The sequence below is a fragment of the Corvus kubaryi genome, unplaced genomic scaffold, assembly GCF_017639235.1.
Source record: "Corvus kubaryi isolate FWS band 111438036 unplaced genomic scaffold, C.kubaryi_AGA036_p1.0 78, whole genome shotgun sequence".
Lineage (NCBI taxonomy): Eukaryota > Metazoa > Chordata > Aves > Passeriformes > Corvidae > Corvus > Corvus kubaryi.
The window spans coordinates 9,582,771-9,608,550 of record NW_024582065.1 but is presented as its reverse complement, the minus strand read 5'-3'; the positions used below and the strand labels follow the sequence as shown (position 1 = coordinate 9,608,550).

The 25,780-nt window shown below is 53.3% G+C and overlaps 1 protein-coding gene across 5 annotated transcripts; it reads right to left on the bottom strand.

The window, feature by feature from the left end:
- Window positions 1-66: 66 nt before the first annotated feature.
- Window positions 67-24,810, bottom strand: ADGRD2 (adhesion G protein-coupled receptor D2). Of its 5 annotated transcripts, none has more exons than XM_042052592.1 (27): window positions 24,677-24,809; window positions 24,435-24,529; window positions 22,659-22,736; window positions 22,509-22,569; window positions 21,648-21,878; window positions 20,852-21,505; window positions 20,154-20,252; window positions 19,575-19,660; window positions 18,912-19,193; window positions 17,563-17,674; window positions 17,055-17,189; window positions 16,664-16,784; window positions 16,082-16,187; window positions 15,757-15,812; window positions 14,549-14,675; window positions 14,336-14,439; window positions 13,588-13,690; window positions 13,249-13,402; window positions 12,351-12,484; window positions 11,655-11,770; window positions 10,618-10,738; window positions 7,312-7,353; window positions 7,049-7,102; window positions 6,600-6,741; window positions 6,017-6,075; window positions 4,053-4,083; window positions 67-867 (listed from the first exon to the last, which is right to left on the bottom strand). In XM_042052592.1, the coding sequence occupies exons 3-27, from the start codon at window positions 22,704-22,706 to the stop codon at window positions 860-862; spliced, it is 3,186 nt and encodes a 1,061-aa protein (XP_041908526.1). In that variant the 5' UTR covers window positions 22,707-22,736; window positions 24,435-24,529; window positions 24,677-24,809; the 3' UTR covers window positions 67-859. The 5 variants fall into 5 exon arrangements, with proteins under 5 accessions (XP_041908526.1, XP_041908529.1, XP_041908530.1 ...); XM_042052597.1 differs by lacking the exon at window positions 67-867 and adding an exon at window positions 2,006-3,034 and having other exon boundaries at window positions 24,677-24,810; XM_042052595.1 differs by lacking the exon at window positions 24,435-24,529 and having other exon boundaries at window positions 24,575-24,809.
- Between the last annotated feature and the right edge of the window lie 970 nt (window positions 24,811-25,780).

Below are 25,780 nucleotides of genomic sequence, written 5' to 3'. Positions count from 1 at the left end.
GGCCAAACCCCCTTTGCTGGGCTCATCAGCCCCTTCCCTCGGACACAGTGCAACAAGGAGAGGCAGTTGTCTTTAAAATCAGCATTTACTGTTGTCATAATCAGCAAAAACCCACCACATTTTCTATGTTCTAAACACTGCAGAGGTAAGAGGAGAAGAGGGAAGGAAAGCAGCGCCCAGCTGGCGAGGGGCCAGGCCAGCCGGGCTTGAACCAAGCAGGAGCAGGGAGAGGATTTTTGTCCTAAACCGCAGAAGATGCTATTGATGTCAGCTGGCTTAGAAAAGGCTTGAAGCCAGCTGCTGGCTTCCCTAGTGCATGTGCTTCGTACACAGCCCGTCCCCAGCCCTGCCCCAGCTCAGGGGTGCTTCCATTCTCACTGGCATGGGAGCGTGGGCACCACGTGGGCACGGCTGCCACGACAAAGCTGGGCTTGTTCCCATCCCACTGCTCCAGGTCCCCCAGGCTGAACAAACTCTACTGGCAGCAGCAATGAGAGCACACAATCAAGCACCGCCAGTGGTGCCGGCGGGCATGTGGGGCAGTGGTGGCAGTGCTGCTCCAGGCCAGCCTTGGCTTCCCTGGCAGAGGCTGTAGGAGCCGTGGGGACCCCAGAACACAAGTACCTGCCTGTTGGGTGCCCGCCCGGGAGAGGAGCAGGGCAGTCGTCAGCAGCAGATGAAGCCCCATGAGACCCCACACTGCCCCTGCCTCCGCTTGGCTGCACGTGGTGCTGGGAAGGAGAGCAGGGTGACAGCTCTGCCCGGCCTGGAAGCTCTCCAAGGGAAGACAGCTCCTCCAACCTGCTATCCTTCCTGCTGGAGGACCCTCTGCATTGTAGTCTTGTCGCCCAGAAACTTCTCAGAAACCTAAAGCAAAAGAGAGAAGGTGTCAGCTGTGCTGGCAGCAGGGGCGGGCAGGGGTCCCTCCCAGGGCAGTGGGAGCCCTGGCAGAATCCCACAGCGCCCTGGCAGAAAGCGCAGCCCAAACCTGCTGCAGGACAGAGCTGTGGGTGCGGGTGGCACTGGGGTGGCACAGCCAGCCCTGCCTGTCAGTGGCACAGCTCTGCCATCCCAGAGACCCCCCTGTCCCTTTGGGGGTCTCTGAAAGCTGGTCCTTATGACAGGAAGCCACAGCAGCCTCCATGCACAGGGCCATGGCTGTAGGGAAACCTCTTCTTCCCTGGTCAGTGACCGGCCTGAGCACAACACCCAGTGCTGGGAGCACAGAAGATTGAGATTTAAATGGGATTTAAGGGAAACACCAGCTCTGCCATGGCAGGAAGCACCAGTGCCACATGGGCTGCATCTCCTCCAGAGGGTACACAAGGGATTCCTCAGGAAGGGCCATGGCACCAGTGGTGATCCCACCGCAGGCTGCCCAGCGGGGTTGGCATGGAGGCAGTCTCTATTTCTCCCCATGACACTAAGGTGTTTCCTGGCTTTGAATCCCAAAGACTCATAAATTCCTTATTATTTCAAACCAGTCTTACGTAACACAGTGTGGTGAGAGTTGCAGAATTACTCAGTATCGATCAGAGGAAGGCTGGGCTGTGGAGACAAGATCCATGTTGCTATGTGTGGCTTAGCAACATATAAATGTATTCAAACAGAATAATGAAATTATCGTGGGGAAACAAAGCAGCCATCACTTGAGGAGATGGAGGATGTGGAGGCCTCTTGGAGCCCTTGTTTGCCAAGACAAGGAAGATGGGACTTATTGTTTGTGCAAATATGTGAACTGCCCCAGCCCTCCCCTGCTCACAAAAAGTGTGTAATGAAGCCAGGCAGTGCTCGCTGCACAGTGCAGCTCCCTACAGCTGGGCTGGAGCTCATTACTGAGGAATTGCTCCATGGACTGCCCTTGTGGGGGGAGGCCATGCCTGTCTCTTGCCACAGCCACACTGCAAAACTCCCTGTTTCTCTGGTTCTGGCCTGGGATTCACCTGGATTTTATCTGCCCTCCTCCTCACCCATCCCACTTCCCACCTCCCCATGGACCCACTGTCTGTCTCTTGCACTTGGAGCCAGTGCAACACCCAGAGATTTCCCAGGAGCATGGCTGAGGCCCTGGAGCAGAGAAGTGCTGGACTCCATCCCAGATCCAGCACAGCTTTCCTGGGAGAGAGAGCTGGGCTTCTCCTAGGTCTCTGCCAGAGCTCCTCCTGGCAGCAGCACCATTTTCATCAGCTGGATGGCAGCTTTCAAATAAAGATATCTGGGGCTAAACATGTCTCTTTTCATTAAACTATTTGGGAGACAACATATAGAAGAGGGGACAGTGTCTGTGCTGGAATGGTCTGTCCCCATTCTGGCACCCAAGAGCTCTGCAGTGCTTTGCTCTGTGAACAGAATGTGAAGGCACATGCCTGTGTGAGGCTGAGCAGCAGGGGGTCCCCCAGCACCCCTACAGCTGGGCACTACAGCCTTTTATTATCTGCTTTAATGGCTGGAAGCACTTGTGGCTGAGCCCGGAGCAGTGCGGCGGGGCTGGCCCTGGCGCTGTGCTGCTCCACGAACACAAGTGTGAGAGGAGAGCTCTTCTGGCTCAAGATCTTCTCCTTCACCCCAGGCTCAAGGATTGCCCAGCCGCGGGGGCAGCCTGGGGGGCTCTCAGGGAGGGTGGCCGTGCACAACATTCCCTGCACCCCTGGCCACTCCCACGGCACAGAGCCCAGCCTGGCGTTCCATCACCCTCTGTGCAGACCTGGGCTTTTAAAAATGCACTGAGGGCTCACCTGAGAGAATAAAACCAAACTAAACAACCCCCTTCTTTGCACAGCTGGAGTTTAATAACACATGTGGGTCATAAAATAGGCAGAAGCAGGTGAAGGTGGGTGGACAGAGCACAAGTGCCTGTGCGGGGTGCAGGTCTCGCTGCCTCTGAGACCCCACTCTATGCCCGAAATGCCGCTGCACAGCTACTCCTGGCTGCCACCGCTTCTGCCTTTCTCATGTGTCCACAGCGGGGAGGAAAGCTGCACTGCTTCTGGGTGGCATCGTTTCGAAAATAGTCTGAGGATGCCCTGCTTAGACACTTCATGTGGAGCAAAATCAGAAGCCTGCTAATGTACTGCTTTCCTTGACAAAAGAAAATGTCACAATGCAGAAAAAACATGATCACTCCACCCCCGGTGTGTCCTCACTGCACTGTCCACCTGAGGGTCCCCATCCAGAAGCTGCACTGGGAGCACTGGGAGTACCCAACAGTGGTTGTTAAAGAAAATAAAGTGAAATATGCTCCATTTGTATTCTGAGGAGCTGGGGACTTGCCCAAAGCCAGGCTGGGAAGCTGAGGAGGTAGCAGGGAGCTGCCATCGAGCAGAGGCCTGGGGCTTAGGAGGGATTTCTGGTTTTAATTCTACCCACCTCCGTGGTGACATTGGCCTTTCTACAACCTGAAACAGAAGAAGCTAAATGGCTGATTTTAAGCTCATAAATCCAGCCCTGTCTGAACACCCCACCTTCCCCAGCTTTCCTTCTTTGGGATCATGGCACTCCCAGCACCCGCCAGCGCTTTCTGCCACAGCTGTTGGTCTAAAATAGCCCAGGGCAGAAAGAGCTGCTGCCCCCCTGGAAGCAGCCAGGGATGCCAGTCCCTGCTGCACCCCACAGAGCAGCGGGGCCGGGGGGCAGGCAGAGAGCTCAGCACTAGGAACCTGCAGCACACCTCTGCCACCTGCCCACACCTGCAACCCCCAGCTCTGCTGGCACAGCGGGATCCCGGGAGCTGGGAGCCGACATGGATGGGCAGCAAGAAAGGTGCAGGGGCATGGGGAGAAACCAGGCAGGTGCCCTCAGATGGGACCTTTGACTGAGCTGCCAGGAGAGGCAGTGCTGCTGGCAGGGCTCCGTATTCCCCACATCTCCTTCATCTGTTCAAGGGGACACAGATTTCCCACAGCCTGGCCAGGAGAGGACCCATCAGGGCAGTTAGGAAATAATACGATTCCTGAAGCCTGAGCAGAAAGCAGCTGCCCTCTGGGCAGCACACAGCCACAGGAACAGCATCAACAGAAGCAAAAATCAGAGAACATGACATAGGCAGATGTTACCTGAGGATTTGAACGCTGTCAGCTCTACGGCCTGAAAGAGGGGAGAACATATGTTAGCAGAGGGTATGGGTCTGATGGCTTTGCTGCTGGTCACCCCCAACATGCTCCCTGGGGCCGGGCAGGGCTCCCCAGCACCCAACCACCCACTGTCCCAGCACTGAGCTGCTGCACAGGCTGGGAACCGGAGCCTTCATCCCGGCCCCGAGGGATGGGCACTGGGCAGAGCGTCCCTGGACACACCCGGATCCCCCAGCAGAGGGGAGCTGACACCCTGCTCCCAGCGCCCATTCTGGGGACCATGCCAGCCCCGTGGTGACCCACCAGGCTGGATACCATGCTGGAGACCACAGGAAAATCCAGGAAAGGGTGAGAAAGATTTGTCCCCCTGTGCTGTGGTGGGAAGAGCCCACACAGTCTGCACTCTGTGCTTAAGGGATGGTTAATGCTCAAGGAGATGTGAAATTCCTACTCCCAGTCCAACAACAACAAAGATCACCAAACAACATTTTAAAAAGCTGAAACACGAAGAACATCTTGTCTGTATTTGTATCTTCATTCGCTCATTGTTTTGTCATTTTAAGTGTTTTCAAACGCTTTTAAGTAGCATCTTCTCTTCATCCAAACTATTGTGCAGCTGCCAGTGACATTCTGATTCGCTGCTCCTGTGGCGAGCGCCGTGACTCAGCCAAGAGCAGGAGAAACAGCCCTGGCTTCTATGACTGAGGGGCACTGAAAGCAGCCCCCATGCAGCACAGGGTGGCACCACGCAGGGCACAGGCGTGCCCACCATCTCTGCCGAGCAGGGGGCTCACGGACCCTCCCGGAGTCTGCACCGGCCCCGGGGGAGCGCCGGGAGCTGCGGCAGCACCGACTGCAGCCTCAGCCGCGCGGCACCCGCGCTGCTCGAAAAGAGAACAAGCCCATTAAAAATGCAGTGTTTATGCAGCAAAGATACAGCAAAGCCCTCAGTGACCCTCACACGCGGGGAAGTACTTTCTGTCTTTGCCTGCTCAGAAATGCCACGGCCTTGGCATTTAGGGGATCTGTTGCCTGCTAATGCCCCTGCTTTAGGGAACTCGGGTCCTTGGGCTAATCCCTGTGGCCCACGTCTCATACCTGGTGCCAGGAGCTTAGCCCTGACCCTGGTTCACACAGCCAGCACCTGACTGGCTGAGAAAAGCATCACCTGCGAGTGAGTCCTGGTGTTGTTCAGCACAAGGGGACTGGTGCTGTGGCATTAACCACAATATAAATCATGAGAGATGGAAATATGGATTTTACTGAGTGGCTTCAGAATGATATGCCAGCTATAGAAGTATTATCTATTGGATGAATAAGAGCTGTCTATGTGACACAGGTTTTCAAAGGATAAATATTAGAGAGGGAAAGAGAGATCCTTCAGTGAGAGACTCATGAAAGTAGTGTTGGATTTTATTCTGAGGAAATTACAGCACTTGTATGTCAAGTGCACAAGGACTGATGATCATTTCAATAGCAGGAGATGGAAGTGGGATCAGAGCAGTCAAATTTAAATTGTTCCCTGCTTTAGGTCATGCCTTGCTGAGCTCTCCGTCCCAATGCAGGCAGCACAGACCTCCTGGGAGCGATGAGACTTGCCCATGGCAGCTGCCCCACTGCCTGATTTAATTTACTGTCCTAGGGAAAGTCTCCTGCTTGATCCATACCAACCTCAGTTTAGGGCTGCATGGCTCGAATTCAGTGTCACCTCATGTTCCTGTAGGGCCCTGTTCTAAGCACCCTCCTGGCGTGGCAGTGGGGTTGGTTCCCCATGGGCTCAGGGTGAGCCCTTGCCTTGGAATTCAGCTGTTCCGGGGCCGCCTCCTCTCCTGCCCCTGGAAAGGTGCCCCACCCTGTTGTCCCCCCGCCTGGGCTCAGGTGATGTCCCTACACAACTGCTGTGCTCTGGGTGGGGTAAAGGTGGAAGAACAGAAGATGTTACGTACTGGTCTCTCGGGTGACATAATTGATGAAATTCCAATGGGAATTTTGGCTCCAAAGTTTCCTAAAGAGTGAAGCAGCACAATGAGTTCATAGACCAGAGAACAGAAATATTCATGCTTTACCAAGAACTTGGTGCTTTGTGTCTCCCACTGAAGCAAAGAGACCAAAGAGGTTTTCTGCATCACTGCACCCCCAAACTGGTTGAAGAATGCAAAACCTTTTTTCCCCAAAGCCAAAATCCCTAAATTCTACTGTCACCTTTGCCTCTCCTCCAGAAAATTAATTTTAAGACACTAACTTGGATTTTTGCCTCGGGAGAATGCAATGCTGCCTAACATGCTGATGAGACCCCCTGCCCACACCCAGCCAGGCTGCAGGCATGGACCTGACCCCTCTGAGACCCACATGCACGAGGACTCTGCCTCCCCCTTCAGCAGCAGCAGCACCAGACCCTGTGCTCACACAGGCACAGTGTGCAAAGGAATTAATGCAGCACCAGGGGCACTAAAATTCAAGTATTGGGAATAACATTTTACTGGGGTGTCATCACCCAGCCTGGGCTAACAGCAACAACAATCCTCTTACCTTTGTTGGTGATGTTCTTCACTGGAGGGTCTTTCTGCACAGGGCTTGGCAGGGCACTCTCAGCTGCAGGCCTCAGCTTCCCTGTGTCCCAGGAGGTCGTGTTTCTTGGACTTGATATGTAGTTGGTGGGATGAGAGCAGTTCTGTAATGACAGGCAGGAGATACAGGGCAGTGAAAATCGCAACGAGTCTTTGCTACATCCAGAGATGTAGCTTCAAAGATTGATTTCATTGGAACTGCTTTGGCTCCCATCCCGCCCTGGCAGAGCAGGCTGCTGCCTAATTGGGTCTGTGCTGTCCAACAAGACCACAAAGAAGGGAGACAAAAGTAAAAAAACCAAGATTTCTTTCCATCATCATCTCCTCAAAGCAGACCCTGGGTACAGCTGGGACCCTCCTCTGATGGGCGGCTGATGGATGAAGGGGCAGCAGGGATTCCTTCCAGCTTACTGTGAACGACAGGGCTCTCTTCTTGTCCTTCATCCTCTGGATGGCATTCCTCACCTGCAACAGAGCAAGGGCATGAGAGAGGGCCACAGCAGCTCTAGCGCAGCTGGAGATGCTCCAGCAAGACTTGGAGAAAAAGCAGCCACGGTTCCAGAAGCGCAGTGGGGCTGTGCTGCCCCTTGCAACTGCCACCACCCAGCCACCCCCAGATGCCAACACACAGCTGCTGTGATGAGTGACTGAGCCCAGCCAGGGGCAGCTCTTACCTCATTGTTATAGATTGCGTAGACCAGGAATATGTACAGGCCCTGGAAGGGAGAGAGCAGAGGAAGGGTCGGAGATGTACGGCTGGTTTGTGCTCCTTTGCACGGAGCAAACGGCTTTGAGGAGCCCTGGAATGGGTGAGACTGGCACAGATGGTGGGCACAGCACAGCCAGGGACAGCCAGGCAGGAAGGACCTTCCACACTTGAGACCAGGCTGTTCCCAGAGTCTGCTGCTCTCACACACCGAGGAGCAGTGAGCAATGGCACCTCACCCCCCACCAAACGCTGGGCACAGCTGCGTGAGGGATGTGCCCAGGGAGAGGCCAGGCCCAGAGCAAGCATTGCCTGGGGGCCACAGCCTGGGGCTAATTACGGTTCCAGACCAACGATCTGGGCCTTAAAGCAGCCCTATCTGGCCTACCAGATTTATGTTATATCTGTGGGGTGTTTTGTTATCGCAGCTAGATAAATCAGCTGCAGCAAGAGATGCAATTCATCTTGTCTTCAACGAGCCTTGCTCTCATCTGCGAGCTCTTGGCAGGCGCAATGGTAGCAGCCCCCTGGCACTGTGCCGTGACCTGTCCTTCAGCCAGCAATGCTGGTCACTCCCCCAGACCAGATTTCTGGCCAGGCTTCCAAGGCAGGTCTTCCTTGAAAGAATCATTCTGGATGAGCGTGGGGAGGGGGGAGCAGAGAGGTCGGCTGGGAGGAGAGCGAGGAAGGAGAGGAGGCCCAGCTGCAGCAGTGGGCGGGAGCGGAGCTGCGGCTCTGGAGGAGCCCGTCCTGCCCGCCCTTCCACCCACCCGTGCTCCTGCCCGTGCTCCTGCCCCACAGCACCACCGGCTCCCTGCTGCTGTTCCTGCGCTGCCTGGCTGGAGAAGGAGTTGTCATGTTTGGTGCCGACACACAGAGCAGCCTTGAAGACAGGCTTGGGCTTCTGCAGACAAATGGAAAGCAGTCAAACAGAAGACTACCCCAGCAGCAGAACAACTGCACAGCACCCACACCTCCCTGGCCTCAAAGGAAATTCCAAGTGATCCCTAGGACAGTCAGCAAAGGGGCTGAAAGGGGATGGATTTCTCTCAACTCTTCAGCTTCTCACCAGCATTTATTTCTCCTCTGAGGCAATCTGCAGATTGTCCTGAACTTGGTAATGAAGGGACAGAGGCAAATGTGTACAGCACAGTCATGTCTGTCCACACAGCTCTGAGCCTGCAGTTCTCTCCTGCTCAATAACCCAAGCATGGCATGAGGACATACGGGGAAGTGATGCTATGTTTAATTATCATTAAGACAGGCCTCCTGCCATCCTCCTGATATCCTTAAGAGTGGGGATGTGGAGAGGCAGCCCTTGTCTGGCCTTGGAACCTCCCCTCAGAGCGGATGTGCACGAGCAGCACCCGGCTGCTGGACCAGTGCCAGCCACAGGCAGAACATCCCTGAGCAACCACCCATCTTGTGCACGTGGTGATAATGCCTGGGTTCACCCTTGGAGAGCTGGGCCAATGCTACTCTGAAAACAGCCAAGTATGCCAGAGGGAAGCACCACAAACCGGCCACTCCGCAAGCACGAGCTACAGCAGGAGCCAATTTCTATTAAAACAAAAGAAAAAAGGGAGATGGGGGTGGAAACTCTTTGAATGACAGTGGTTTGGAGGGCAGTGCCCAGTTGCTCCTTTGACTTGGTCCCCTGGAGCAGGATTTGTCCTCAAACGCTGGGCAGGGGACCCTGAATACGCAGTGCCAAGAGCTGGGGCTGCCCAGGGAGTCCCCGGGGCACCCCTGGTGCAGGCACAGCCTCAGCCCCAGGGCTGGTCTGGCCCAGCTGTGCCCCTCAGCTGGCTCCCACCTGCCTGCAGAGAACTCTACGTTCCCCTCAGGACCATGCTGGGACCAGTGGTGCTCAGGGGTGTTCAGGGGTGTTCAGTGCTTCTCTAGCTCCATCTACAGCTGCCTTCTCTCGAGGTTTGCAAGGCCTCTGTTGATGCTTTGAATCGCAGGTGGCAAGCACATGTTCCAGGAGTTTTTGTCACCATGTGTCCCTGAGTTCCAGATATCCCGAGGCCCTGGGAACAGCCCCAGCTCGGTGCAGAACTGAGCACTCCTGGCTGCTGGGACTTACGCAATTTGCTTTGCTCTCTTAACCACATGCAGGCTGGTTAAAGCTTTAAAGTCTTTTGATGAAAACAGTAAACTCAGAAGCAAGTATTAAGTGTTGCTTTATGCACCAGGTAATGATGTTACTCTCTGCCCTTCAGAACTCCCTATTAACAGTAACTTATTAACAACATGACTGCAATACGGCAGCCACAGCCATGGCCCTGGAAGACACCAAGACGAGCAAAGAGCCTTAAAAATGTAGCCAGGTGATGAAGAGGAATGAAAAGGCTGAAGGAGATTATATAATCTACATGAGGTCTTGCAAGTCAGAGGCAGAAACAGCCCCCAAATTTCCAGATGTCCCAAGCAAAGCTCTGATTACCAGCCCACCAAAGCTGGCACACCAAACACTCCTGCATCTCACCAGATCCCAGTACAGCTGTCACTGGGCACTGGGAGCATCCCTGGGGAGTAGCTGCATGGCTGCAGACAACATAGATTTTCAGTTCTCAATTCTTAGTTCTTCCCCAGTCTCCCTGCAGTAAAGCTGAACTCCACAAGGGGAAGGTGGCTCTGCCTGTACTGTTCACAGAGGTCACCACCTCTCAGAATGTCTGAACAGGAGCCAGATGGAAAACACCCATCCTGGAACACACCATCCAAGCAGCAGTCAAGCAGGCTGTGGCTGGATGTGACCTTTGACACACACTCCACCAGCAGCCCTGCTCTAACAGGGACAGTGGCACCCACGGCCCAGCCCTGTCCTGCAGGAAGGGCTCATTTCCTGGATGCAAACAGCAGGAGGGATGTCTGCCCCATTTGACTGCACAGGTGCCATTTTAATTACCCATTATATGAGCAAATAAAAACTCTAATGGGTTTGTAAGTGCCATTTTGAAACCACACTGATGTCAGAAAGCCTAACACAAGAAACAAGATTTGAACTGGAAAGCTGCGGCACCAGTAGGACACAGCCAGAGATTGGTGCTGAGGGCCATTAGATATACAAGGTCTCCAGAGTCATATGTTGTACCTTGGAAGGATGAACTGAGTTTCCTCAGACAAAACAGCCCAGTGTCTTGGGAAAGCTGGGCTGGCTTCAGAGTTAGTGTCCCTGGCTACAAGGACAGGTAGAGTGCACTGAAGCACAGGAAACCGCAGGTGCCTGCTTGGCTGTGACCTGGGACCCACCTGGTGCAGGACTCACCTGAAGGGAGTTCAGCACAATGAAGACATAGGCCCAAACGATGCTGAGGTGGACGAGGACCCCACACACCCAGGTGAGCCCCAGCACGGGCAGCAGCACCAGGACAGGTTTGGCCATGGCCCTGGCAGAAGGAAGAGCTCAGGGTTACCCAGGCACATTTCAGAGATGAAACACTAACAAGACAGTAGCTGTGGAACAAATTCCTCTGCAAACAAAATAAGTTAAGACAGGAAAAACCAAATATTTCACCTCCCAGACCCCAGTGTGCCAGCCCTGCTCTTCATTTATCACTGCAAGTTAGCAAGAAAGGAGCTCTTCGACGTCATTAGCCATGAGAAAACAGCTATTTTCCCCCAATTTCAGCTACAAGGAGGGTTTCTCTATTTGTTTTATTTGCACATGGATGTCACCCTGCCCTCCAGCAATGCCCTATCTTTGTGCTTCTGTAAATTTGGGAAAATTTATTTATGCTACAGGGGAACAATGCGTGTCTAGCAGGGGTATCCGGCGCCAGCTAACAACAATAAAGATTCACGGAGCATGATAAAGTAATGACTCAGGCAGCAGTTTTTTAGAGGTCTCTCAGTATTGACTGATTACAGAAGTTCCCACTGCCTCTTCCCCTGTGTGTGTAACCCCCACCAGCCTTACTTTCAACCCACCAGGTCCCAAGCTTGGATTTCTGCAGGCACTGCCAAGGGTCTCCTATCCCAAAGGGGTGAGATTTAGGAGTGTGAGTGCAGATGGAGACCAGCACTGGTTCCCTAAGCTGAAGGTGCTGGCTGGGCTTCTCAGCTGGGATTAGAGACTGTCTTTGGGTGAGACACACTTACCCTGGGGGAGAGAATCCTTTTTGCCCCTTCTGCTCTGACTCTCACATCTCACTGTCTTTAGCTTGTCCAAGCTTCTCTGGGCAAGCTGTGCCAGTGCCTCACCAGCCTCATGGGAAAGGATTTCTTCCACGTATCTGACACTATCTCACATATTTCACACCCAGAGCAGCCACAGCTGGGAGAGCCAGGCCCTTCCCTGCTCACCAGATCTGTGCTCCAATCTGGTTCTCCAGGCTGCTGTTGGGCGTCAGCATCTTTGATCTCCTGCGAGCACTGGCCACAGTCACCATCACCACCCGGAGCAGCACGAAGGTGTTCACCTGCCAGGGCAGAGCCGTTGGACTCAGTCACATTCTGTAATCTCAGCTCCAGTGGGTGAGGCTTTTCTGCTGGGAACTAGTGTCAGAACTTGGGGACAAAATACCACTACCAAGAAAGCAATGAAATCAAAAGACTTCACACAGCTATCTACACATGTATGAAATCTAGGAAACTTATCCCCAAACTTCTCCTACAGAACATCTTGCCTGTTAAATATCTATTCTGGACCCCTTAAACGTTGCACCTTTTTCTGCTGCTGTGTTTTGTACAATGATATTTCAAGGATGTAGGTGTTACATGTTAAAATCAGACCTTTAGCTAAGGCAATGTCACACACCACATCCCTAACTGAACGGACAACTAAGAACTGGTCAGCAAAATTTTCTTAAAGAACTTTTTCCTATCAAAAAGCTTGTTTAATTAAAGAGATTTATTTGTATTGTTCAAGTCTATATAAAGTAAAACAACATTTTTCCTATACAAGCAGGAGGCACAATGAGCTGCACCCCCGACTCTGCATTGCTTTTCTAGGACCAGACCCAAAGGAATCCCACCCTCCCAGCAGGGTTTGGCACTTACAGCCAGGATGAAGAGCACAGGCCCCACAAAGGCCCAGATGATGTTGGTCTGCACGTTCAGCCAGCAATGGTTGGCTGCCACATACTTGTTAAAGGAAGTCGCAAGGGTCACCCCCACGATAAGGACTGGAAGCCCTGCAGAAAAACCCACAGGTTAAACCCTGGGAAAAGCAGAGATGCCCCGTGCAGGGCACTGTGCACCAGATGATTTCTTCAAAACCTCTCTGACCAGACACACTCCAGCGTGAGCCTCCAAAACCCCACGAGCAACATCAATTCTCTGCAGCTGAAATCTGTCCTGGCTCAACACAGCCAGATTTACAAGCTGTCAACATCTTTCTCTGAGGTATAAAGCATTCCAAGTCCTGAGTCCTGACCAAAGCAATTTATTCCTCAGATTGCTTTTTTAACAAAATGGACAATCAAAGACATAAACCAATCCAAAATACTTGAAGTGGTTGCCCAGTGTCCAACTAGGTGTGTGTTCTTCAAGCAGCACATCCCTAAAGAGGCTCCTCTTTGACACAAAACGCAGCTTATTCAAGTAATTCTATGTCCCTAAAGGGCCCCCTCAGAATAAAAGGTGCTTAGTGAGGAACACATTCATATTTAATTATTATCTGACAATAGTGATGCTCTCTGAGAACGAAAACTTACCATAAATCTCCTCCTCCATTTTTTTTACTGAACTCCTGGGTTTAGAAATATAACAAAAATGCTGCTTAACTTCTACGTTAAGACTGGCAATTCGACAAATAATTCAAGAGAGCCTCTGCAGAGCACTGACACCCAGCTCTCAAATTAAATCAAACATTTGTGCATCTCTCCTATTAAAACTTTCACTAGAAAAGAAAAAGAATATTTTGCTGAGGACCCAAGGCAGAGGAGTGTGCAGATACCCCAGCCTGTCACGTAGTAGAACTTCATTCTCCTGTCTTCGCTCATGTTGACTGCTACCACCTTGCTCCAGAGGAGAAGCCCTTCTACCAGCATCCATGAGAAGGCTGCCATGAAGAAGAGGTGCAGGAAGGCAGTGACCATGAAACACAGCACCTGGAGAGGAGAGAAACCACAACTGCACAACATATGTACATGCATCTCCAAACAGAGAGACAATGCTATCCTAGATGCCAATTACAGGTAATTAATAAAAGGGTTTGTACTTCTGCTCTGTTGCTCTGACAGGCACACTGGAGCCTGGTCACATGGGCTGAAGAGGACATTCCTGCTGAGCTCACCTGGTTGGTCTTGGCCAACTCACTGATCATGAGCAGAGCTTCTCCTGCAGCCAGTGCAAAGATCAGGTTCTTGTGCACAGTTGTTCGTTCACTCTTGGGGACGCTGAGGAGGGAGAGAGGGAGCCCTGAGCTGCAGCCAGACAAAAGGGTGCACGACAAAAGGGTCCTCCCTGTCCTCTCTGGGCTGCACAGGTCTGCCTGGGCAACTTGTGGTCTCTCTGCCACTCGCTGCAAAGGTGACAGTATAAGGGGCAGAGGACAGCCCTGCTGTGCAAGCACTTGGTGGAGGGGACGCTCTTGGATACGGCTGCTCAGCCCTTGGCTATGGCTCCAGGGAGCAGGCAGTGAGTGGGAGGTGGAGGGAGCCACTGCCATGCTCACAAGGCAGATCTCTGTGCTTGCCAAGTGACACAGAATGGTTGGCAATCAAAAAATAGTCCTTGCTCCATTTATTTTATAAAAATTAATTCTAGAAGAGCAGCTTTTATAGTAAACATCGTTAGCAATTGATAAAAATCTTGCCACAGACACGCAGGTGTGTGCACAGATCAATGAGCATCTCCACAGAAACAACAGCCCCTCTCAGCCAACAAGCACTCCCCTCTGCCATGGACCACAGGGCAGCTCCCACCTCTCCCCACGCACCTGCATCACCCCACACTGATAAAGGACACCTTGACAAAGGCTCTGAAGAAGAATATCCAGTAGAAAATACGGAGAAGGCTACAAGCATCCAGGCTTTTCTTACCGAGCTACCAAGAATAAAATGAGGGTGACTATCAAGGCACAGAAGGAAACTCCACATCCAATAAAAGTCAAAGTCTGCAGTGTGAACTCCTCCTTGGTGGTCGTCTGCTCCAGACATGAAACAACAGAAGACACAAATCCCTCATGAATTAACCACAACTGCTGGCAGTCCCGGCATCCACCCCACAGCAGCTGAGACAGGCTCCTCACATACCTGCATCTCGTACACCTGCAGCAGGATGGCAAAATTCGTGGTGTGGTTGCAAAAACAGGCAGTGGAGTCTGGGAGAGACATCATCACAGAGCAGCCAGCTGTGGACCACATCCCACCAGCATCTGGGCTAACATGCAGCAAAAACAAAGAAAACACATGGAAATTACCTTCCATTTTCACAGAAGGCCAGGGCATGATGGGAATTTCATTCTCCCAGAAGAAGCAGAGTTGAAAGGAGGAAGATGAGGATATCAGAGACAGGTCATCGTGTAGACTTTCCTTTGGTTCACCCTTTGTCTCAGCAGCTTTGCCTCATCCAGCAGGCATGCAATGAAAATAGATCCAGTGTCAATGTGTGCATTAAAAAGCGGAGTTCAGCCGTCACAGCTTCAAACAGAACCCAGTAATTGCACAGCTCTGGGAAGAGCTCCCTGGACAGCCCATTCCCTGAGAGCAGCACTGGGCTGGGTATATCTAACTCTGCCCACCAGCTCAGCCTGCCACAAACCCGGCACAGTGCCACCGGGCTCAGGATCCTCAGGACAAGCCAGCCTGTCTCAGCCATCTGGCAACGCTCCCATCTGAATTCCCTGGGCAGAGACCATGGCTGCAGCTCTGTCCCCACTGCCCCCTGAACCTCCCCAGTACCACAGGAAGGTCAGGATCAGAGCAGAGCTGCTGGGACCCTTTGGACAGTAATCAGCTGTTTCCAAAAACACACTCTTCCCACCTTCCCCAAACTGATCCATGCTTGCTACAAGTCTGGGACTCTAAGGAGGTTTTATTCACTTGAATGACTTAATTACCAATCCATAATATATCACAGCCTCAGTGTTCTCACCACAGTGACATTCAGCAAAAACACATCCCAATGCCAGGCAGGATTTATGGGGCTGGGAGTCCTGTGTGTCTTTGGGCCATATGTCTTGGAGCAACTCTTCTTTGTTGCAGGCAACAATCATAATTAACTAGGGCTTTCCATTTCAGTTGTATATACCTCATTAAAGGTCACTTGCTTGTGAGTGACTTCTCCAAAGGAAATTTTCCTAGGAAACCATTCTGCTCCAGCAGACAGGGGATGTCAGCATGCAAAGGAGGCAAAAAATTCCAGATCTCTACTCTCACCATTACATTTATATTGAGATGTTTGGTTTTCCAGTGAAAATAAAAAGCTCATAAATCTGGGGACCCGAACTGAAACACGGCACCTGAGGCTGAAGTTCCAGAAGGCACAGATGGGCCCCACCAGAGTATTGGGCAGGTCCTGCAGGCAGAGAGGGGAGAGAAGAGGTCACACAGCCACGCATGTGCTGGACACAGGTGGGTGCAGGTCGCTCACTTGGCTGTAACAGGATCTGTCAGCACAGGACAAACACCTCCCCAGGGACACAGGAGTCAAGGTGAGAGCCCTGGGCACGGAGCACCCCTCATCCCAAAGCTCTGGGGTGCTGAGCCGTGGCTGTGGACAGCCGGGCCAGGCCGTGTGGTGCCGCTGGCAGGAGCTGGCTGGGGGCACAGCCCCTTGAGGGGTACCTGGACACGGTGCTGCAGGCTGTAGCGCACGGACGTGCTGATCTCCTGGTAGTCACTGAGCAGAGTGGATGAGATCACAGCTGTGCCCACTGTGGTGCTCAGGTACCTGCCAGGGAAAGGACGCTGCTCACAGGCACGGGAACCACAGGATGTGCTCAGAAAACGGGATCTCACCGTGCCCAGGACAGCTGAGCCGGCGCAGCGTGCGCGGGATGCGCGGGCGGCCATCCCCACCTAGTGTTCGGAGCGCCAGGAGAGCCGCGGGCCCGGCCTCCCGCTCCGAGAGCCACCATCGCCACCGTCTCCACAGACACCCTCTGCCCAGCCAGAGGGGACCCTGCAGTAGCCCCTGTGGGCTCTGTTCCCTGCCACCCCAGCAGAGCTGGTAACCCCGGGAACCAGAGGCACGCCGGAGACCTCACGGTGCATCCCAGTGCACAGGCAGCCCCAGCGCCAGGGCTGGGATGGATCAGGAGGAAGGTGACCCCAAAATCGAGGCACCAACTCAATGCAGATTTGAAAATGAGTTCTTCTGTGGTGCTGAGGGCAGCCCTGGGGGGCGGAGGGTTCTGCTTCACTCACTTCTGTCCCCTGTCAGAGGCAGCCATGTCCTGGGACACAGCACTGGCGCCGGTGCTGGACAGGCAGTGCTGCAGGGAGCCGTAGCCAAACCACATGTTCTTCACTGTGACTCTGTGGAGACCTGGAGGGACAGAGCACGGGGACAGGTACAGAACACAGGGCAGCACTGGACACCACTGCCCTCATCTGGGGGGTGATACTGGGGGTCCAGAACACCCTCAGCTCCAAGCTGTGTCTCTAGAGGGGCTGTACAGAATCTCTCTCCCACGGCCCCTCTCCCTTTCATCAAGGGCATCCCCTCCCCACACTTCTTCAGACTTCACGTGGGCAAGGTAAACAGTTTGTACCACTAAGGAAGGTGCAGAGGGGAAACTCAGGTGTCATAACAAACCTCTGGTTTTCAGCCTTTGCATTTCTTCCACAGGAACTTCAATGAGGTCTTGCCTGCCTTTCTCAGGGGTCCGGACCACATATGCCTCACCACTCAGCTCCTGCCCACTCAGCTCCAGCTCCCTCACCTCCATCCCTGTGCACAGGTAAAAGCAGGTGCTGAACCAGGGTTCAGCCTTCCTTCAGAGCTATTGCTACAGCAAAGTACCACAAGGACTCTACAATCCCAGCCAAGACCCACAGAGCAACAGACAGGTCCCTTTCTGTGCAAACCATGGACATCTGGGCTCCGTTTCTCCCATGCCCAAAGGTTTCTTACAATCCTCTTGCAATCCACAGCATGAGAGGTGCCCTCACACTGTGACACTGCACGGAGGAAATGGGGAGCAGGCTGCGGGGTTGGCAAGAGGTGAGCCAGAGGAGGAGAGGAGCTAGGAGTGGGTTTGGACTGGGAACCAGACAGGGTGACTGATCTGTGTCCCAGTGAGATACCCTCCAGTGCCACTCACCAACATTCCCGTGTTGGATCGTGATCTTTGTCCTCTCTGCGGTCAGCAGTGGGACCAAGAGTGACACCATTCTGTCACAGAGTTCAACAACAGCCATGGGCCCCCTGATAACCTGCAAACAGACAGAGAGAGAGACCGATGGAAATCAGCACCTGCGCCATCAGCCCTCCCTTCCCACAGCTCACAAGAGTTTCCTTAAATATTTGGTCCTTGGCAGAAAAAAGAGAAGTTGGGACTTGAGGCTTTGGCTTTGCTTTTCTGTGATTTTTTTACTGGGGGATGTTCCCAGTTCCTTCAGCAAGGAGACGAGTCTAGCAATGAGGGAAACTTGCTGTTCTGCATAAAAAGCCATTAAAACAGCATGGAAATAAATAACTAAATGAGCTTCTGGAAAGAAAGATCTTTAGACTTGACTCCTGATTTTTGCAAAGCTGTAGAGCAGCCATCTGCTCTTCCTGGAAAAGGTTTCACCCAGAAATAGACTCTGCAGCTGAAGGGCAGCAGAAGAGTGGCCCCATCTCCCAGGGTCCTGCGTGTGCTGGATACACAAGTGCCACCCCTGTAGTGCACAGCTCCCACTCTTCTCCCCCAGCAATGAATCAGCTGCACCAGTTACACTGGGCCAGCGCTGGGTTTATGCCGCTGCTGAGAAGCTGTGAGTGACTGTGGCCATGGAGACCTGAGCAACTGTGAACAATGAGGCAAACTCTGAACTGCTCGGCATCCTTTCATCTCTGGATGTCCCTGGCTTGGTTCCTGGGGCACTGGCCAGGCCAGACACTGTCTCACACATTTTCCAGAGACAGGTGGAGAGTGCAGACCTTGTACCAGGCATAAAAAACACACGTGAGAATGGAGAAAAACCTCACAGGGGTGGGATGATGGAAATCCCTCATGCAAAGCCTGATGGTGTTTTGAGCAGTGTGGGGGCTGATGACAAACAGCTCCTTGGCAGCCCATCCACAGAAAACACAACACGCTGTAAAGGGAAGGGCGCTGCCCTGCCAGACAGCAGGATGTGGGAGCAAGGAAACTACACAGCACCAGGAATCTGCAAACTGTCAATCCAGGCTGACAAAGTGGAGAAGCTTGAAGGGAGCTGAGTCAACCACTGGAGGGGTTTGTAAGGAAGGCGCCACTACACTGCACTTGTTTGCACAAGAACTTGCACAAGAACAGATGAAGCACCAGGAAAGCAGCTGGCCCTGATCTGTGTTGGTGAAGACGCTCCATGCCCGTGCCTGCAGCATTTTCACATGCCCCAGAGTATGGCCACAAAAGCTATACATGACCATGCAAGACCAGCAGGCCAAAGATGAACAGATGAGTCAGACCTGTGGCACCATTACCTGGCTGATCGATGACCATGTCCCAGTATTCTGCTCTTCCAGAATTAACTCAGTTATTTCTGTGTAATACTGGCCCAACTGCTCCAACAGCTCCAGCTCATCTCCCTCCTGGACTTCTATATCTGAAACTTGCTTTAGTAATTGAAGCACTGCAAGGAGGTCAGGTGGCTCAAGCTTGGGCAGTTCTCCTTCTCTCAGAACAGTTGCCAAGACATCAAGAGCATCTAGAGCCACAGAGAGGTTCATGTCTTGCACATCACTGGTGAAGACGCTGACAGGAATCTGTCACGGAAAAGATGGTTTATTTCAATGCAGAGCCCTGACTCTCCCTGATCATCAGCTGTGCCTTAGCAATGCCCTGCATGCCCTTGCTGGCACCAGGACTCCCGTCTGGCCAACCAGGAATATCCTGGGGGAAGGGATTTCTTGTCCAGACTCTTGTCCTCAGTGAGATGAGTCAATCTGAAGCAACACTTTGCTTGTTTGATCACAGCACAAGTTACAGCTGTGTTGGTCACAATCTCCAATAGCAGCTCAGAAAAAGTCACAGGCACAACTGCTGGCAAAGTGATTTCAAACAGCACTAGGTGTCAGCATGTCCCCCCCCAGCGGCTCCCACCTGCTCCAGGTGCCAATTGTCACTGCTGGGGCTGCAGGACTCACCACAGTCCTTACTGCAAGGGTGTTCACACGGCTGGCGAGCGAGTGACTGGACTCCAGCTGAGCTCTTTTCAGTTGCCAGTATGCATCTGGGGATAAACCAGAACCAGAACCACTGCTGTAGCGTCCAACAGTGTGGTTAACACATGCCATGTTCAAAGCCTGGGCAATGGTCCTCAGATGGTGGCTAGGTCTGCAGGACAGGCAGGACAAGGAGACTTCACAGCTGTATTTTATTTTTAGCACAAGATACCATCTGGAGAGACAGTTTAACACTCCTTTTCTGCCTCTCCCCATGCTCCCCTGGCCAATGAGTCTGGAGATGCCTGGATTGGGAGGCATTCCACAGCACTGCATCCAGAGGTTGTGGAATGTGTACTACCACTGCTCAGCTGGGGAAGAGCCAAACCCCCTGCCAGAGTGCAGGCAGCTGAAGCAAAGTGCCAGCCCCAGTGGGTTTTGCATATGACCCCTTCAGAGCAGAGGGCCAGGGCCTCCCCCATCCCTGGCCACCACCCCAGCTGGGACCTCTGGGAATGCGTGCAGTGGAAGCAATGGATAAATAACTAACAGATGCTGTACCCTTGCTGTAGCGACAGATGAAAGGCAAAGTCTGCAAACAAGATGCATAACTGAATCCACGGCTGCCAACTTCCAAAACTCTGCATTCCTCAACAGGCCCTGTGGAAACACACACAGACAGAAGGGCTGGGTCTCCCAGGGACACGCCATCCCCAGCAGGTATCACTTTTCCTGCAGCAATCCACAAACCCCAGTACAACAAATGCTGTGGGCTGTGCCTTAAGTCGCCCCAGAGCCAGAGCAGAGCAAGGACTGGGCTCAGAAATGGCTCCCAGCTGGTACCTCCTCTCCAGAAGGAACTGGGAGGTGGCAGAGCCAAGTCCTGAGTTCGTGACTGATCAGTGTTGTCACCCCAGCCTGGCTGAGAGCCTGAGTCCCTCCTCCCAGCAGAGTGTTGAAGGACTGGGTGTGCAAACCCAGGGAACATCGAAGGCATTGGAGCAGCCATCTGTGGCAGGGTCATTGCAGGGGTCTCTAATGACCAAGGCTTTCCTGATGACTGTGACTTCAAGTACAATGTGTAAACTGCCCAGCCCAGCTCTGAATGTGCTTCTGCTTTTCTTCCCATAGGAGAAGCATCATTCCACAAACTGCAACAAGTTCCCTCTCTGAGGATGGGACTGGCTTCTTGGACTGCCCCTGCATGCTGACCCTCCCTCTGCAGAGGGGCTTGAACTCACGAGGATACTGAGACTTACCTGGGCAAAGAAGCTGCATGGTCACTGCCTGAACGGTGCTCTCTACCTCCAGAGCGTTTGAGCTCCACCCAAAAACAAGGTCTTGCTCTACCACCCAGCACGAGCGAACTTTCTCAATCTGCTCAGCACCGAGGACTTTCTGCCAGATGTGCAAGTCAGTGATGTTGCCACTGAAGGACTCCTTCGCCCTGAAGGTGCCCCCCAGGGAATCTTGATCCTGCCCAATTATGAAGGTCCCCTGGCCAAAGATGGCCTGGGGGGCAGACGGCCCCACAGAACATAAACCACTGGCAGATGCCCTCCTTTTCCCATCGGCATAGATGGCCCAGGCCCCATTTTCCTGCTGCCAGGTCACGCAGAAGTGATGCCACTGTCCATCAGCACGGAACACAGGCAGGTAAGGGGAATGGTGCCCGTGGACTATGAGAGCAAACCGAACAAAGCCTTCCTCATCCACAAAGCCACGGAGCTGGAACTCATTAATGAAAGTAGGCACGGCATAGGAGAAGATAGTAGCAATCTCCTGGGTCCTGGTGTCCCACTGCAGGTGGGCACAGGCTGTGACAGCAGGCAGTGCTGGGAAGTCAGAGAGCACCTTCACATATTTTGTGTCTGTTTTGTCTCTGAATACCAGGACTGGTACAGTATGGCCCCCTAGAAGGAGAATTTTCAGTCAGCAGAAAGGAAGAAGCACAGGCCAGTAAAGTGACAATAAAAAAATAAGTGACAGCTTTTCCAGTCGTGTTTTTCAGAATGAAAACATGTCTCCAAATAGCTGATGTCCGCTTATACTCACGTCTCCTCTTTGTTTTGTGCAGGACACTGTCCCTTTCCTTTAGCCAGACGGAACCTCTGATGTGATAGGACTGCAGTAGTTTGCTGAAAGAGTCTTGCTCACTGTCCTGGGGTTCAAAGAGCAGCTGAGCAAAGCGCTGCTCACAGTACCTGTCAGCTTGCCACCAGTCCAAAGCAGTGGCCACATATTCATACGTGTGTCTTGAAGTCTCAATTGTGACGGGAGCAAAACCTGGAGAAAGACACACAAAGCATGGAGAAACAGAAAGCCTCTCCAGCCCACTGTTAAAAACTGCCTGGTGCATCCTGGAGGAGCCGCTGGCAGGAGCTCATCTCCCCGTGCAGCCCTTGGGCAGGTCGGTGGGCACAGTGTGACAGACAAGCTCAGACTATAATGGGCCTGAACTGAGGGACACCTCAGTCTGCTCCCAAAGCAGCTCCCTGGCCCAGGGCTGGAGCGGGGCACGCGCCCGTGGGACACACAAACCACGCCGAGCTCAGCACAAAGGAAAAGTTCACTCTGCTAAGCCCCGGGATGGCCCTCAAAAGCTTGTTCAAAGCAGCCATGTAAAAACAACTTTCCTTGCTTTATCCCCACTTCCCAGCTCCTCCGAGCTTCTGCACTTGCAGATGCAACCTGCAGGCACAAAATAATCTGCTTGGTTTGCAGTTGCAGTGGGGCACAGAGAAGCAGCTGAGCAAACAGCCTGGCAAATACCAGATCTGCAAACAGCATTTTAGGCACAAAACAGGGTAACAGAAAAAGTTTCTTTACCTTTGTTTGCACCACCAGACACCTTGTGTTTCTCTGTGCTGGATATTACTTGTAAAACACATAGAGAGTGCTGATAAAAACACTAACCTTTAGAAGTCTGGTTCTTGGCAAGGGCTGCAAAGGCAAGGAGACTCCTGGACAGACCAGCCTGGTGGAGAGGATGTGTTGTAACATTCAGAGAAACATTAATATTATCTCAAATCCCCAGAACAAAGAAAAAACAATGGTAAAACTCACCAGAAAGCTGAAGAACCAAGAATCAGGTCTCAAGTCTCTCCTAAACATGCTGACCAGCTGGAAAGATTTCACCCTTTGCTAGAATAAATAAAATATTACTGGAGATGCATCACAGAGACAGAAGCATTCTGCAGAAAGCCGGTTCCCTGGAAAGGCTGCTTTCTTCAGAAAGTCTCGAAACAAAAAGGAGAAAACTACTCCCTCTGAAATACCTGTCCTGGATAGTATCTTATCCAAAGAATTCCCAGTTCTTCTTGAAGAACTTAAGGTCTCTGTTTAACATTTGTTTGCAGGATACGAAATAATTAAGCATAAAACATAGATGTGAAATACTAATGAACAGGCAAGATTGCAGAGCCGCTTTATCTGCATTAACTAAATAAAAAAGCCACCATAAATGGCATCATTAAACAGTGTTGCATCACTGGCAGCTTCTCTCATTGCCTTTAAAATCTGCAGGAACAGAGCACCAGAAAAGACCCTGCAGAGCAGTAAATCCAGCCTCATGAGCCCAAACACAGAGCCCAGCATCACAGAGCAGTCCCGGGGAGCTGCCCAGTGTCAGGGCTTGGCAGTGAGCCCCCACCTGCCCACCTCCGCCCCAGGGGGAGGAAACCCCGGGTGCACGGCAGTAAAAAACCTAGTAAAGTCATAGATTAGGGTACGTAAAGACACAAAGATGGAACCTGGCAATGCGAGCGCCAATGCAAACAAGCCCTAAAGCTCTGAGCACTGGCATAGCCAGCTGCGAGTGATCTCTGCTCTCATCAGGGTTCTCCCGTGTGCGCTGTAAAACCACATTTAAGCACTCTGCTGCTAAGAGACTCTGTGTTCACAGTCTTCCAAAGCTCAGCACTGACTTTGGAAGCACCGAACACAGCTCCGGGCCCTCCAGCGAAAAGTACAAATCTCCGGGGTGAGAGGGAGCCACGGCACCGCCAACCTCCCGCTCCTCAGCCTGCGCTTGTAGCCTCCTGTGTCCGCTTCTCCAAGGAGGGCCCTGGAGATGGTGCAGAGGAAACCCAGCGCCCGATTTGGGCAGAAGAAACAGGGCGGTGGGGAGTGCCAGGTGACCCCGTGGGGAGCGCCCAGTGACTCAGGGCACCCCGGGTCTGGGGCCGCCCTGGGGAGCCCGGGCAGGGCCGGGCTCCGGCACGGTCGCAGCGGGACAAGCGCGACAGCCCGGCGGGGCGGCGGAGCGGCGGAGCGGCGGAGAGGGGAACCGCAGCGGCCCCGCTCCGCACCCCGCACCGCACCCCGCACCCCGCTCTGCACCCCGGACCCCGCTCCGCACCCCGCACCCCGCACCGCACCCCGCACCCCGCACCCCGCACCGCACCCCGCTCCGCACCTCGGACCCCGCTCCGCACCCCGCACCCCGCACCCCGCACCGCACCCCGCTCCGCACCCCGGACCCCGCTCCGCACCCCGCATCCCGCACCCCGCACCGGACCCCGCTCCGCACCCCGCTCCGCACCCCGGACCCCGCTCCGCACCCCGCACCCCGCACCCCGCACCCCGCTCCGCACCCCGCACTCCGCCACCGCCCCTCGCAGCCCCGCTCGGCTCCGCGGCAGTTCCGCGACCGGCGCACATAAAAGGTGCCGCCGTTCCCCCACCGGGCCCGCTGGGCAGCGGGACGACGACACCGAGTCCCCGGGGTGCTGCTGGGCGCCCGCACCCCACTGCCCGCGTCCTCACCCCACATCGCACCCCGGGACGCCCCTCCAGCCCACCTCATTGCCGACACCCTCGCCCTGACAGCAAAGCACTCACAACCCTCCCTGCTCCGCTGTGCCAGCAGCACTAGGATCTTCTTCCCTGGCAAGTCACTGCTCCATAGAAGTGTCCAATAAACCTTCCCAGAACGTCTGGCACAGGATCATGGCAAAGAAATCAGGGAGTGGGGGAGTTACCAGGGGTCCTCACAGTTGCAAGAGCCCAAAACAGCCCAGGAGCGCAGGTGAAGAGGGACAGGTCTGGAGATGTCCAGCATGTTCCTGGTGCAATGTCCTCACCGAGCAGCTTCAGCGTTCTGGCGTTTCCTCACTCCGGGGCCTGCAGCTGCCCCGGGGAGAATGCCAAGGCTGGAGGGTCCAGGTCACCCCCATGGCTGTGGCACTCCCCACCTCACCAGCCAGAGCTGCTCCTTCAGTTGATGCCCACTCACTTTTGCTACAGCAACAGGCACACAGTTCCCACTCCTCCCGTCCCAGTAAATGCTTGAATCACACCATGGATTCACCGGCAACTGGCTTTTGTTCTTCAGGGTCTTCGCCTGGGAATGAAGGAAATTTTCCCATCCCAACGCCTCTGCTCTCGGCAATAAATCTCCCACAAAAGAATGGACCTTGGAGGCAGCTGCTCCGGGCTGCTTAGTCACCACTGCCAGCTGGGAAATGGCCTGGCACTCCTGGACAGCGTGGCACGGAGCGCCAAAGGCCTGCCAACAGCATGGCAGCACTGGAGAAGGCTCTGCTGCTCACCATGGTTTGGCCAAAACTGGATCCTGCTTCCTTCGGTAATAGAAGGAGCAAAGGGCATGAAGCAGAGCACAACTTTACGCCAAAGATCTTCAGAGGGAAAGTGCAAAATTATTTCAAATTTAGGGCTGGATTAGGTTTAATGAGAGTTAGAGTTTCCCAGCAGACAGCAAAACTGTATTCTTTGTGCCTGTGTCTTAGACAGAATGAATCACCTTTTGTAAGAGCACAAAATAGAGTTTTCCAGTAGCATTAGAAATGGGATCCAGTCCTCAGCCTCACTCTTCCCTGTATATACAAATAAACCTTCCTCTGTGCACGTGCAGAAAGGTGAAGGGAAGTTTCCCATGATCACTGAATGCCACCCAAGTTTCCGACCTCACCTAGAAAAGTTATCTGGATTTAAACACGAACTAATTTCCTTAAGTATGCACTGGACTTTCAAATAAGACTTGATGCTTTGGCTGGCATCAAGGATGGCTCTAGAGACCCTGGCAAGAAAGCATCACTGGCATTTCAAAGAAAAGGTCACAGCCAGCAAGTGGAAACCAATAGCTGGCATCTCATTGTGCTTTCACCTAAAACCACACTGAAAAGGCCCCAAAGAGCACAGCCCAGAAAGCGTGGTTCCTTTGGACC